The 15,393-nt window shown below is 43.0% G+C and overlaps 2 protein-coding genes and 1 pseudogene across 3 annotated transcripts in view; 2 read left to right on the top strand and 1 right to left on the bottom strand.

Annotated features, from left to right (window-relative positions):
• LOC311133980 (immunoglobulin superfamily member 21-like) overlaps window positions 1–2,173 on the top strand; it is a gene marked incomplete at both ends in the record, with an annotated part of 115,766 nt that extends 113,593 nt beyond the window's left edge. The window contains one exon of the mRNA XM_084167605.1: window positions 2,091–2,173. Within this exon, the coding sequence (XP_084023731.1) occupies window positions 2,091–2,173 (83 nt within the window). The remainder of the gene's footprint in view (window positions 1–2,090) is intronic.
• A 4,342-nt stretch (window positions 2,174–6,515) lies between these two features.
• On the top strand, window positions 6,516–8,880 carry LOC311133699 (kelch domain-containing protein 7A-like; annotated as a pseudogene). The gene has a single exon. The product of its transcript is annotated as a kelch domain-containing protein 7A-like (transcript).
• Window positions 8,881–11,851: 2,971 nt separating this feature from the next.
• Window positions 11,852–13,144, bottom strand: LOC311133978 (cilia- and flagella-associated protein 107-like; the record flags this gene model as incomplete). The annotated part of the gene is made up of 4 exons (XM_084167603.1): window positions 11,852–12,164; window positions 12,531–12,728; window positions 12,913–13,014; window positions 13,137–13,144. The coding sequence occupies 4 exons, from the start codon at window positions 13,142–13,144 to the stop codon at window positions 11,852–11,854; spliced, it is 621 nt and encodes a 206-aa protein (XP_084023729.1).
• Window positions 13,145–15,393: the final 2,249 nt, after the last annotated feature.

Below are 15,393 nucleotides of genomic sequence, written 5' to 3'. Positions count from 1 at the left end.
GTCAAGTTTGGTGGAGGAGGAATAATGGTCTGGGGCTGTTTTTCATGGTTCGGGCTAGGCCCCTTAGTTCCAGTGAAGGGGAATCTTAATGATACAGCATACAATGACATTCTAGACGATTCTGTGCTTCCAACTTTGTGGCAACAGTTTGGGAAAGGCCCTTTCCTGTTTCCGCATGACAATGCCCCCTCGCACAAAGCGAGGTCCATACAGAAATGGTTTGTCGAAATCGGTGTGGAAGAACTTGACTGGCCTGCACAGAGCACTGACATCAACCCCATCGAACACCTTTGGGATGAATTGAAACACTGACTGCTAGCCAAGCCTAATCGCCCAACATCCGTGCCCGACTTCAGTAACGCTCTTGTGGCTGAATGTAAGCAAGTCCCCGCAGCAATGATTCAACATCTAGTGGAAAACCATCCCAGAAGAGTGGAGGCTGTTATAGCAGTCTGTGTCTCTCTTTCTCTCTCTCTCTAAATTCAATTCAAAGGGCTTTACTGGCATGGGAAACATATGTTTACATTGCCAAAGCAAGTGAAATAGATAATAAACAAAAGTGAAATAAACAATCAAAATTAACAATAAACTCAGAGAGAGAGGAATATTATCATATTATGGCTATGTACAGTGTTATATCTCTGTCTCTGTCTCTGTCTCTGTCTCTGTCTCTGTTTTCCCTTCATCTCTTTCAACAGAAAATCCAGCCATGATGAAAAACACTCACATTCCGAACAGTAAGTATGGCACCCATGAAGACCACTCACAGAGAAAGTTTCAATTGTAGTCATTTAAAGAGCATTTTGTCCTTTTTGTTTATTTGTGTGTTGTTTTTCTCACACATTGAAGATGTAGTTGAAGACATTTGAGATGACAAGCATGCAATCTGTATCCAAAATGGGACAGTAACAAATTACTAGCTACTTATTGGTTAGGGTTTGGTGGATAGACAAACTGACGACAGGTGAATACATGTATGTCATTCTATCGTCAACACAATTCCTCCAAAAAGATACAGTTGAACCAGAAATCTCTCCCCCCTATGTTCAGATACAATCCTCCTTCAGTCACTACCCACTTTTATAACTTTGTAAGAACTGTGAGATTAGGGTTGTTTCATACACACTGTGGGGCCTCATTTGCAGCGCCTCCGATTATCATATGTAAAGATGAGGGATTGTCAGAAAAAGCACAGAGGGATATGAGGGTTCTCTTTCTCAGTCTCTCTCTCTCTGCTGCTTTACTTGCGATATCTTACGAATGTAAATGTGAATATGCAAATGATCCGGTAGGAGCAGGTTTGCCATAGCAAGGACAGAATCAGGTCAGTGTGGAAGGCACCGATCGCGGTGCGAGGCGCAGACATGCCTCGCATGTAAGTCAAATCAGTGTTGAACATGGCCCTGAGTGGTCTCCGCACACGTGTCTGATCGCTCAGTGGTTGATCTGCCAACTCCTCCCTCTGTGTGTGTGGGAAGTCCACCCTATCCGTCATTCAGCACAGAGGCCACAGCAGAGAACAGCAACAAACCACATAGCTTTTAAGGGCCACCATCCATCTCTGTCAGAGTTTCAATGATCTCGCTGTCCTAACAAATGTTTTAGAATATTGATGATAATGGAAATTAACTGAGGTATAGAGACGCATGGGAAGTGGGTCAGTGGCCCGTAGTAGTTGTTTATTGCAATCCTACTTAAACAAGTGGAGAGCGTAAGGCTATTACAATTGTAGTTCTAGAAGCAATATGATGTTTAGCATCATTAACATCAGTGGAGAATGTGGTTAAGTTGACATAAAAGCAAAGAGCCAGGATTTCCAATTGCCCTTGATTTGAAAGCCTTTACCCGGGCATAACATCTGACCAAATATGCTCTGTCAGTACATGATTTGGTTGCATTAATTTGAATTATGTACAGAGGAAATAACGACCTGATCAAGAACCACCTGATCAATCAGTGTTTTTATTGAGATTAAAGTCTGTTTTGCCTTATTATTTGTATTTATTTTATTTTTGTATGTGTCTAGTGACTGTTATTAATTATTAATAGTGATTGTATCTGACTCTTATCTCTTTTTCTGGCCCTTGCAGATGGAGCCCCTCGCGTGGATGTACTCGGACTAATATGGATGGTGCTGGCCCTGGTCCTCACAGTGACTGTGGAACTGACGTGAACCCTCCCAGCCAACACACACACTGTACACACACACTGTACACACACAGAATACACACACAACACACAGTAGACCCACAGAGACACACACACACAAACATATTTCAAGCCCCTCCAACACACATACACATACCACTTACACATACCGCAAGCCCAAAACATCACAACACCACAAACAGACACACATACAACCACACCTCACACAGTCCTGCAAGCCTTTTCCAGTCATCCAACCGGCCCTCCATGCGTCAGTCTTTCAGGAACCAGTGCCACCACCTGATGGCCCTCCACTCTGTTTTTGAAAGGAAATAATAACCAAGATTATAATATAAAGAAAACTGAACATGAAAATAACCACCTCCAGTATACCCCTTCCCGCGACCACACCTTATTTTTGTTTCTTGTCACACCTCTGCCTGTTGACCAATAAAAATCAGTTGTAAAAAAAGGAAAATAAAAAGCATTTGGGTTTGTTTTTGATATGTTCAAACATTGCAGGTGTGAAGACAGACACTGAACCGACCAGTGTGGGAGGGCCCACACATTGACCCCACCCAATTGTCCAATTCACTGGGCTGTGCTGTACCTGGTCTTTAAACTACACATAAACAACTGGGAACAAATGTGAATGCTCAATGAGAACATTATTTTTTATTACTATACAGGTATTTCTTTTCTGGATAGCTTGGAATGTACAAGAGGACTAAACGCAAAGAGAACATGGCAAATCTCATTTTTGAGTGTATTTTGTGTACATCTGTGTAAATATTGAAGATAATCAAAGAGGTTTTATGGGTTCAGGTTAGGATTGGTTGGTGAAGAGTTGGGAGGGTTTGTTTGTATTTTCTCATCCTTTCTCACTGTTTCAAGAGATAATCCTATAGGCTGTCAGGACAGAATTGTTTACAGCCTTCTGGTTCCATTCATTCAGTCTCTACATCTGTGTGACAAGTTGAAAATGAGGACAGAAAAAACAATGCAAATATCCTACATTATGTCTGCCGTTTTGGGGTTGTAGTGCATGTGACGTTTGACAATTCTTTCTCCTTTTCGTGTTTTGCAGTGGTCAACACTGCATCTCATTGTCACTGGCCTGTAAATCCAGCTATTTACTTGTTACATATTTAAATGACATTGCATTGTGTACAATATGTAACTCTTCCCCCTGACATCTACTAGTAGGATCATGTTAGCCACCATTTCAGGAAGATGCTAATAAACAGGGTTGTTGCATTTGTTTCATATCACCTGTATTAAAATGGAGAGATTATCAAATAATCTGGCTTGATTTTACTTCTACAACCTAAGGGTGTTTTAAATGACATACAGTAAACTACCTTATTCTCTTAACCATAGAAAATAGCTAGGCCTACTTAATAATGCATTTGATCACATCTTGGATAACAGGATAATATACATTACCTTTAGAATAATCCCATTCCAACATATGAGGAAGAATGAAGAATCTAAACAAATGTTCTCTCAACACATCAACTATGAGTTTCTATACTTTGGGGCCATAACAAAGTGTATATGTAGGTATTTGGCAGGAATATTTGATGATCACCCCCCCCCTTCTTTGCTTTACAGAAGATCTAGACTAAAACTGCAAAATATTTGGCTTCCCTTCACAACAACTTTTCAACTATGTCTTGGCCTCCTCTGAATCAGTCCAGTTTCTGGAAATAATTAGGATGGAATATACAGTATTCTGACATTGCCATTAACCCCTTTCTGTATGTATACAGTGGGGTCCGAAATTATTGACACCCTGATAAAGATGAGCCAGAAATTGAGCCAGTGGACACCCCTTCAAATTAGTGGATTCGGCTATTCAGCCACACCCGTTGCTGACAGGTGTATTAAATTGAGCACACAGCCATGCAATCTCCATAGACAAACATTGGCAGTAGAATGGCTGTACTGAAGAGCTCCGTGACTTTCAATTGTCTGTCCTCGGTTGCAACACTCACAACTGAATTCCGAACTGCCTCTGGAAGCAACGTCAGCACAAGAACTGTTCGTCGGGAGCTTCATGAAAAGGGTTTCCATGGCCGAGCAGCCGCACACAAGCCTAAGATCACCATGTGCAATGCCAAGCGTCGGCTGGAGTGGTGTAAAGCTCGCCACCATTGGACTCTGGAGCAGTGGAAATGTGTTCTCTGGAGTTATGAATCACGCTTCACCATCTGGCAGGTAGGTCCATGCAGAAATGGTTTGTCAAGATCAGTGTGGAAGAACTTGACTGGCCTGCACAGAGCCCCGACCTTAACATATACACATCAATTGCTTTGTTTATTTATACTTCAGTGCTAAACTTGTAATCAGTACGACCTTAAGGTTATTTTGCCCTCAGCTAGTCATGTAGCCACAGAGTTCACTACCCCTTATTCTCCCTTTCATGATCTTAATCTATTACACAGTCCACCCATCCTCCAAGAATAGTAGTACGGTTCACCTCAAATAGTTACGGCTGTTTAAACTGTTAACATTTCCCATTTCCTGTCCATATCATATCACAGGAGGGGAAGAGGTGAAAGTGTCTCCGCACAACACTGCACATGCTGGCAATCATTTTGTTCTGCAGTGCTCCTGAATGGTACACCTGAGACAGCGGAGGCACAGAAGAGAAGGAGCTGCCTTTGTGGCACACCAGTGAATTATTCACGACTAACCGTGCCTGCTGAATCCAGATACCTTCATGGGCATCTGGAAGCTATGCTATCAGATGGCCAAATAGTGTCTATGTCACAGAGGACACTGATCAAATGGCTACCTGAGTGACACACCTCCCTGAGGGTCACTGCATCGCTGCTGGACCAGCTCTTTGTTGTGACCCTGGCCTCGGTCAATTGTGTCGTTATCGGCAACACAAATTCAAATTTGACAGCTCAACTGCAGTGACTGAGTGACAGGACTCCAGCGTGACTGAGATGTATGTGTGTATGCCCATTCAGTCTATAAATATGGATGATATTGTCAGACCCATTCAGTCAACAGTCCTTTTTGGTATTGCGGCTCAGACGGTTGTCTGACTGCATCCCTCTTACATGTTATAGTACGTGTTCATCGGTGTGTGATAGAAATAACAACATCATTAACACTTTAACACAGTAATTTCTTTCTAAACTTAAAGTCTGCTTAAATTACCAATGTATGGTCACACTTTATTTAGATTTTCCATCTGTAGATGCTCTACATATTGTCATACTATCAACAAACGATCTGTTGATAAGCAGCTGCTTGCTAAGGTTACAGTTAGGGTTAGGTTTAGAATAGGGTTAGGGTAAGGGTTAATGTTAGGGCTAGGGTAAGGGTTAAGTTAAGGGTTAGTAGATAGTTAGTTAAAATGTTACTGATACTCTGTACACTCGTAGAAAAAAGGGTTCCAAAAGGGTTATTCGGCTGTCCCCATAGGATAACCCTTTATGGTTCTAGGGAGAAACCTTTTTGGTTCCAGATAGAACCCTTTTAGGTTCCATGTAGAACCTTCTGTAGAAAGGGTTCTACCTGGAACCAAAAAGGGTTCTTCGAAGAGTTATCCTATGTGGACAGCTGAAGAACCCTTTTAGGTTCGAGATAGCACCTTTTTGTACAGATGGACTATCCAAATATAGTTACCAAATGTATAGTTAATTTTTATAAGAACACCATCCTTGGTCTCTTTTCCCTCTGTAGCTGAGCCAAAACCAATGTGTTGTATAGTGGGTGTTGTATAGTGAGAGACATTTGCTCTTGGCCTTTGCCTGTGCAAACAACTGTATCCTGGTCATTAAGTCCTCAAATGCCACCAATCAGCCTTTCGCACGCCTTAGTCAAACCCTGTTCTCAGCAGATTGCAGCCTGCCATGTGTTTAACTGGAGAGGGAGTGTGATATATCAATAGAGGCATTGATCCAGGCCACTCCTACACATAATGTAAACATTAGGCTAAACAGCACAAATAGTCTGAATCCATGTTTAACCTTGTGGTGATATACAGTAGTTTCCAAGTTGTTAAAAAACGTAAATACTCCCTCAGTAAACAACATCATAAACTCATCTCTTGTTGAGTCAAAAAATATCCCGGTATGAATATGTTATTTTCTACATAGTGAAGGACAGAGCAAACATGATCACCTGCTGCAAGTGGAACATGACTGCTGCCCAACCCCTCCAGTGAGGGATGCAAATAGTGTTGTTGCAGGTATCAGTTTACATGTTATCCGGAGAGAGGAGAGAGAACAGACACAGTCATCAGATCTCTGCAGTACGCAGGGTACCGGCTACCACTGGCTAAGATGCACTGAAAATAAATACCCAGACAAAAAGGTTGTTCAACTTGGCAACTCCTCCGTTTAGATATGCCCATAGCAGACCTGCTGGGTGTCCAGTTTGACATGTACCTGCTGGGGAGGCTGACGTGTTCCGTGGCAACTGTGCTGCTCAATTTCCTGGGTTTACAGATTCTACAGCTCCAGGGGTACAGCAGCTAAACCCCAGCTCTATGTGAGGCCTCCTTCAGACAGGCCCACTGAAGCACCCAATGGAATCTGTCGGAACTGCAAGATGGAAATGTGGCCTCAAAGCACAGCCAAACATGACTCCAGCAATGATGGGGACAAACAGCCTGGCCACTCACAGATTAGCCCTGTGAGGGATGACCTGACACCTGACAACACCAATACAGGGACAGGGGAAGGAGAATTGCCCCAGACTAAAAACATTGGTCAGCTCACAAACACTGAAGAAATGGCTATGCCGCAGGATGGATCAAATGTAGAAGAAGACAACAGCTTGGAGTTGGAGGGAGAAGTCCCTGTGTTTGTTGAGGAGGCTGAGATAGATATCCCCATGTTTGTTGAAGAGGCTGAGATTAAGATCAGAAATGGTATGTTTGGATCCACCTTGAAACTCCCTTATCCTAATAACAGTGGTGGTCTGGCCAGCCCATCAGGCCGTCTGTCCCCTTGCTTTCTGCAGAGGCTGGAGGGCAGTGTGGGGGTGGGTGTGGGTAGGGAGCTGAGGCAAGACCTGGGGCTGCATGGGGCCTACTCCACCTTCCTCTCCAAGGTAGAGATCACAGTGGAGGATGCCAGCCTCGTGATGGAGGGACCTGGGAACCAGAGCGTTGAGCAAGGAAAGATTTATGAATAATATGTGGAATCCTCCTCGCACTCCATCACAGACTCCATATTAGGTCAGTTTGAGGGGAATTCACTGGACTCACAGTTGGTGGAGTTTGGAAGCCGTGGCAGCAGCTTCACTGGGAGCCCCATCACCATGCGTGAACTGGTTCAGAGGCCGTTTTCCCCAGTTACTCCAGAGCCCAATAAGCCAGCATTCTTATACAAGGACAGCTACCTCCCAGCATCTGAAAATTCAGAGCTCCAGATCACCTCTCTGACACCCAGAGCCTCGACCCCACTGAGGCCCCACCCTCAGGCCTCTTCATCAGGGAATCCCAGCCCTGTCAGTCCCCTCAGTCCCACCACAGACACCAGGCGCCCCAGTGCATGGGAGGAGCCCAGCCTAGAAACCATAGCTGGGGCCAACTTTATAAATCTGCCTCCAGACAACATGGGCAGCTCAGAGTTGGAGAGCCTTAAGGCCAAGCTTGATTTGGGCAACTGCATGGAGGTGTTGGAGCTGTCTAAGAAGCATGGGCAGGCCCCTCTGCAGCTGTCAGCCCTTAGAGTGATGTCTGACAACTACCTCCAGGTCCTCAGGGACCCAGGCCTGTATGGGAGGCTGAGAGCAGGTGATCGGGATGAGATCTAGAAACAGCGTATGAGAGGAAGGCAGTCCCTAGTGGCAGGCAACATGGACCCTAAGGACTGGGTGGAGAGTAGTCCTCAAGGGACAAAAAGGGAGCAGCGAGTCACCAACAAGCCATCTAGTGGTCTCTGCTATTATGATGATTATAAAGACAGCTGGCACCCACTGTGTCCCATCCATCAGGAAGTAATCTCCAAAGGCTGTGCCATGTGCACTATGGACAACTACTTATTTGTAGCAGTGGGGGGCTGCCAGCAGGGCACAGACAGCGAGATGAAGCCTTCCAAGAGAGTGTTCTGCTACAACCGCGTAACGTCCATTTGGAAAGAGATCAGTCCTATGAACGAGTTCAGGCCCCACTGCAAACTGGCAGCCCTGCAGGGCTACATCTATGCCATCGGAGGGGAGTGTTTGTCCACCGTAGAGTGCTATGACCCCCGCTCCGACAGATGGACTTTTGTGGCCCCACTGCCCAATGATACATTTGCTGTGGCCCATCATGTCACAGTGTGCAACGGGGAGCTCTTTGTTCTAGGAAGAACACTGAGATACACACTATTGCGCTACAACCCAAATATCAACGTGTGGAGGAAAAGCGCAATAACGGGAAGCAAAGAGAGGACCACTGACATTGTGGAAGTGAGGAACTTCCTATATTGCTTTGATGTCAACCCGCAGTTAGGCATCAGTGTGTACCGCTACCACACTGTGGCACGACTATGGTACGAGTGCTGCACCAAACGCCTCGCCCAATGCCTCACCTTCCAGTGTGTCGCCATGGACGACACCATCTACTGCATGAGCCGCCAGTTCACCATGAGGTTCCTGGCTGATGAGATCTCTCCAAGATTTGTAGTGGACGATTTGAGTGTCCTCTCTGGAGCCAAGGGCATCCTTTTCCGATTTGTCCTCTCACTTCCTGATACGAAGGCTCTCCAGACCAGCGTGTAACCAGGAATGTTTCTCCTCAGCACAGACAAGGACAGAGCAGTGAAGGAGTATCTCATTTACTTATGCACCAAGGCAATTTTCAGAGCTGAGAGTATCCTACTGAGAAGCACAGCTGTCTTAATCAGAGGCAATGAAAGTAAAATATTAACACCATTAATGGTAATTAGACTACTGCTTGTTTAGATTTATTCAGGGTGCACTGCCATAGAAATTCTATGTAGTTGTGAAGGTGTTTAGTTATTTTCCTTTTCCTCCTTGCACTACATAGTTACTCCTAAATCATGCAAGATGTGCACTTTCTCCCCTGTAAAAATAATTCATAAAACATTCTTAAGTTAATTCACTCAGCCATAATGCTGAGTGATATAGTAATATAGTAATAATCCATCACAGTGGGTTACTGTATATGGAACAAATATTACTCACACAGAGGACTGGATACAATTATCCACATTTGGTCTATAAATATGACATGATGTAAAAGGTTGTGACTTCCAGCATAATGTTTGTAAGCTTCAATAAACAAAAGTAATTGCTACTTTTGAATCTCTTCCAAGATTGGAGCATAGTATACGCCTGATTTCTGCTGTTGTTTTCAACATTGTTGATATTAGAATAGCACTGAACCATGTTCAGTTATTCATGTACCAAAATAATGAATGACTGTGATGAAAGTACTCTTGATTTTATAAACAAATATTTATCCTTACATTTGTACAGTATTAATCAACAGAAGAAAGAAATATGTAGATGTAAATTACTTATCCTAAGCAGTCAAACAACTCTGTGAACAAAAATAATTAAAAACTGAAAGCATTTTGTACAGCAATGTGCTAGCTATTGTGATGTGGTTAAATCATGATTAAAATTAAATTCATTTTCCTTCCAGACAGAGACAGATTTCCTATGGTAAGTCATCAACAATCTAACAAACAGAGCTCTGCTGTGTGATGTGTTGTTTCTGACTGCAGAGTACATCATTGCAATTGTAGGAGGATAGATGTGACGGTTAATGGATGTGTTGCGTAATTACAAAGACAAAATACATGTTTGAATTAAAAGTATAATTGTTTGTTCATTTAAATCAAGCTGTTTGTTCTTACAAAGAGCAATCATAGACTAAGAACAACAACAGTGAGTGATACAGCACCCTCGTTTGGGATTTAAGTTTGTGACATGTCGCTATAGCGCCATCATGTGGTCTGGTCTATACATATATACACTACCGTTCAAAAGTTTGGGGTCACTAAGAAATGTCCTTGTTTTCGAAAGAAAAGCAATTTTTCTGTCCATTAAAATAACATCAAATTGATCAGAAATACAGTGTAGACATTGTTAATGTTGTAAATGGTTATTGTAGCTGGAAACAGCTGATTTTTTATGGAATATCTACATAGGCGTACAGAGGCCCATTATCAGCAACCATCAGTCCTGTGTTCCAATGGCACGTTGTGTTTGCTAATCCAAGTTTATCATTTTAAAAGGCAAATTGATCATTAGAAAACCCTTTTGCAATTATGTCAGCAAAGCTGAAAACTGTTGTGCTGATTAAAGAACCAATAAAACTGACCTTCTTGAGACTAGTTGAGGATCTGGAGCATCAGCAATTGTTGGTTCGATTACAGGCTCAAAATGGTCAGAAACAAATAACTTTCTTCTGAAACTCGTCAGTCTATTCTTGTTCTGAGAAATGAAGGCTATTCCATGTGAGAAATTGCCAAGAAACTAAAGATCTCGTACAACGCTGTGTACTACTCCTTTCACAGAACAGCGCAAACTGGCTCTAACCAGAATAGAAAGAGGTGTGGGAGGCCCCGGTGCACAACTGAGCAAGAGGACAAATACATTAGAGTGTCTAGTTTGAGAAACAGGCGCCTCACAGGTCCTCACCTGGCAGCTTCATTAAATAGTACCCACAAAAACTAGTCTCAACATCAACAGTGAAGAGGCGACTCCGGGATGCTGACCTTTTAGGCAGAGTTGCAAAGAAAAAGCCATATCTTAGACTGGCCAATAAAAATAAAAGATTAAGATGGGCAGTCTGAGATATGGCTTTTTCTTTGCAACTCTGCCTAGAAGTCGCCTCTTCACTGTTGATGTTGAGACGGGTGTTTTGCGGGTACTATTTAATGAAGCTGCCAGTTGAGGACCTGTGAGGTCAAAATTGCTTTTCTTTCGAAAACAAGGACATTTCTAAGTGACCCCAAACTTTTGAACAGTAGTGTATATATATATAGCATATAGAGTCTGTGTCTGAATAACTAAATATGAAAGTACAAAGGAGTAATTTGCACTGTGTGTAGCATAACCAATAACACATAACCTACACGTCTTCTGAGTCACACAAAATCATCAGTGCACTTAATTATTGAAATGAGTAACAGAGAGGCAGGCAAAGGGATTCAGCTGCTCTGGCTGAGGCAGCAGGAGAAGAGAGACACAGATGGTTGACCATCAAACATAAGCATCTTTCATTCCTCCTAATTAAACACTTTAATTCCCTGTAATTAAATACCTAATGGAATAGTCCCCTCAGAGTTCCCCTTACATGACTAATAGCTCCTGATATGAATGAATACCCAGGTCAGCTCTGACATTAACACTCTCTTTGATTTCAAAGTATCTAGGCTAGGGCAATACTAACTGCCCCTTTTGAGTTGCGACTATTAGCTAAGTGCGAGGAAAAATAATTTGCATGTGAATATCCTAAATGGTCAGATGATTTGCGGACTCTCCCTCCCTCTCCTGCATGCACACACACACACTCACACACACACATAGGAAGAGAGAGCCTAGACTTTAAGAGATCATAATGAGACTCCTGTTTAATTTTTACATATTTTGATTTCCCAAATGTTCTGCTCCATTAAATGTTTAATGCCTCAGACTAATGAAAATAAAATCCTCAAACAGCACCACATTGAGTATGGCCCCTGAGTATCTAAACAGCGTGGGAGCCTGAGCTCTGTGTCTACACCCAAGAGAGGGGAGGGAGGAGGCTGGCGGAGACTGAGTTGTCTTGGACCTGTCTGCAGGACTGTTGTTTCAGATCCAGGTCGTTGTTGTTCCGATTGGCAGGATGGTGCTTGCTGTAGAGGCCACCTGGCACACTGGCTAAGCGGGGCTGGCAGAAAGCACTTAGTGGGTGCCTCTGGTACGCTGACCTGTACACACCTAGCGCTGGGAAGGGGGGCTGCTGCTGGTCCGGACGGACCTGTCTAGACTCCACCAGGCCAAAGTTAGTTTGAGGTGCTGGGAGGGAGAAGGAAGGGAAGGAGAGAGGGCTCAGCTGTTACAGTGATGCAGTCATTAGTCATATCTGTGACAGATTTGGAATAATCAAAGGCTATTTATTCTGCCTAAACTTTAATTGTGGAACACTGCTTATTTTTTTTCTTTACTTATTTTCTTTACTTGACTCCAGTTTGTAATTACAGCTGACATTTTTATGTGCCACAGTCAAGTAAATATAAGTATTTTCATAATTAAAACATACTGTGCAATGACTTTAAGTACACATATACAAGTGGTTTTGTTCAACCAGGGTGCAGTGTTCCTTATGGGTTTTGCACTCAAAACTTGATGGAACCAATGCTTTAGAAAAGGGCTATTCTAATGTTGACTTGATCTCTTACCCAAGATTGGATCACATTGGGTGGTCAGACTTCTCTGGCATCCTCGCCAGCCTGTCTGGATGCCAGGAGCACAATGTGGGCAGGGTGGAGGTGACCTGGCGTCCGTACATCTCATCATATAGGGTGACCAGGTAATGGGAGGGCATCGTGCCGTGGTGGGAGAGAAGCAGCTTGGCAGGAAGGCCCTGGAACACGCCACAACACACTATTCTACTGGCCATCATGGCTTTAAAATAATGGCAAGAGGGCACACTGTTTCTTTGATTGATTATCTCATTATCTCGGGGGATACAAATAGTCTAAGTTTGGATTTTGTTCTAACAGACTTTTAGACCATACTTCACAAGCCTTTTGCTAACACTAATAACATTATGATCCTGCTGTGTAAGCTTTCCACAGCGCCATTCGTCTCAAGATGTCGTCTGGCCAGTGGTCCCTCTGTGGTTGGTAGTCTGCATGGTTGGTGCTGTTGGCTGTCTTACACTCTCGAGTGAATTGTCTTGGACAGACAAGGTAAATAGACAGAAAGAGGAGTAGGAGTGGGTGAGAGGAGGAGGAGAAGAGGAGGGAATGCTCAGCCACTTAAGCTTGAGCCCAGCATGAGCTCAGCAAAACTCACACTTCACCATCGATCCATGCTGTTGTACAGTATTTCTAAAGGTATCCCTCTAGTCAGATCCTGAAGCAGCAGCCCATGGCCCTGCTTGGCATCAATGCAATTAGATTGCCTCTCAAGTCTCTCACACTGGGAGTCTGTGCTGATGTATATAACTTAAATGAAGCCCTCTAATCATTTTTGTATAGATTTGCAAACCAACTGAGAAGCAGCAAAACCATTGGAAACCAGCCATTGAACTAGTTTGTTTAAGATCTTTGGCTACAGAAAGCAGGAGGTACAGCACATTCTCACATTCAGCGCAGGTTTTTCTTGGGAGAATCTCATTTGGATAGAAAGGAAAGGCTGCTGTGCTCACACTTTGATGTAATTAAAACTCTTGATAATGACTATTGATGACTCTTGCCAAATGTTGCATTACTTGATGAATTATGAACATTCATCACAGGCAATGCATAATACCAACAGCAATTAATTGAAATTACCTGAAAATCCCCAAATAAACTTTGATTATAGTTTTAAAACAAATTTCAGACAGTGAAATATGTTTGCACCAGAGTTAGCTAAGCACAGCTAATTTTCATCCGCAGTCCTAACTTACAGTGCCTTGCAAAAGTATTCATCCCCCTTGGCATTTTTCCTATTTTGTTGCATTACAACCTGTAATTTAAATTGATTTTTATTTGGATTTCATGTAATGGACCTACACAAAATAGTCCAAATTGGTGAAGTGAAATTTAAAAAAAGAAGTTGTTTCAAAATATTCTAAAAATAAATAACGGAAAAGTGGTACGTGCACATGTATTCAAACCCTTTACTATGAAGCCCCTAAATAAGATCTGGTGCAACCAATTACCTTCAGAAGTCACATAATTAGTTAAATAAAGTACACATGTGTGCAATCTAAGTGTTACATGATCTGTCACATGATCTCAGTATATATACACCTGTTCTGAAAGGCCCCAGAGTCTGCAATACCACTAAGCAAGGGGCACCACCAAGCAAGCAGCAACATGAAGACCAAGGAGCTCTCCAAACAGGTCAGGGACAAAGAGGAGAAGTACAGATCAGGGTTGGGTTATAAAAAAATATCAGAAACTTTGAACATCCCACCGAGCACCATTAAATCCATTATTAAAAAATGGAAGAATATGGCACCACAACAAACCTGCCAAGAGAGGGCCGCCCACCAAAACTCACGGACCAGGCAAGGAGGGCATTAATCAGAGAGGCAACAAAGAGACCAAAGATAACCCTGAAGGAGCTGCAAAGCTCCACAGCGGAGATTAGAGTATCTGTCCATAGGACCACTTTAAGCCGTACACTCCACAGAGCTGGGCTTTACGGAAGAGTGGCCAGAAAAAAGCCATTGCTTAAAGAAGAAAATAAGCAAACACGTTTGGTGTTCACCAAAAGCCATGTGGGAGACTCCCCAAACATATGTAAGAAGGTACTCTGGTCAGATGACACAAAAATTGAGCTTTAGGCCATCAAGGAAAACACTATGTCTGGCGCAAACCCAACATCTCTCATCACCCCGAGAACACCATCCCCACAGTGAAGCATGGTGGTGGCAGCATCATGCTTTGGGGATGTTTTTCTTCAGCAGGGACTGGGAAGCTGGTCAGAATTGAAAGAATGATGGATGGCGCTAAATACAGGGAAATTCTTGAGGGAAACCTGTTTCAGTCTTCCAGAGATTTGAGACTGGGACGGAGGTTCACCTAGCAGGACAATAACACTAAGCATACTGCTAAAGCAACACTTGAGTGGTTTAAGGGGAAACATTTAAATGTCTTGGAATGGCCTGGTCAAAGCCCAGACCTAAAGATGACTTAAAGATTGCTGTACACCAGCGGAACCCATCTAACTTGATGGAGCTGGAGCAGTTTTGCCTTGAAGAATGGGCAAAAATCCCAGTGGCTAGATGTGCCAAGCTTATAGAGATATACCCCAATTGACTTGTAGCTGTAATTGCTGCAAAAGGTGGCCCTACAAAGTATTGACTTTGGGGGGGGGGGGGGATGAATAGTTATGCACGCTCAAGTTTTCTTTATTTTTTGTCTAATTTCTTGTTTGTTTCACAAGAAAAAATATTTTGCATCTTCAAAGTGGTAGGCATGTTGTGTAAATCAAATGACAGAAATCCCCCCAAAATCTATTTTAATTCCAGGTTGTAATGCAACAAAATAGGAAAAATGCCAAGGGGGGTTAATACTTTCGCAAGCCACTGTAAGTGAACTAAATACATAAACACATCAC

This window comes from Coregonus lavaretus (genome assembly GCF_964263955.1).
Source record: "Coregonus lavaretus genome assembly, chromosome: 8".
Classification (NCBI taxonomy): Eukaryota; Metazoa; Chordata; class Actinopteri; order Salmoniformes; family Salmonidae; genus Coregonus; species Coregonus lavaretus.
This window is presented reverse-complemented; position numbering and strand designations above follow the sequence as displayed.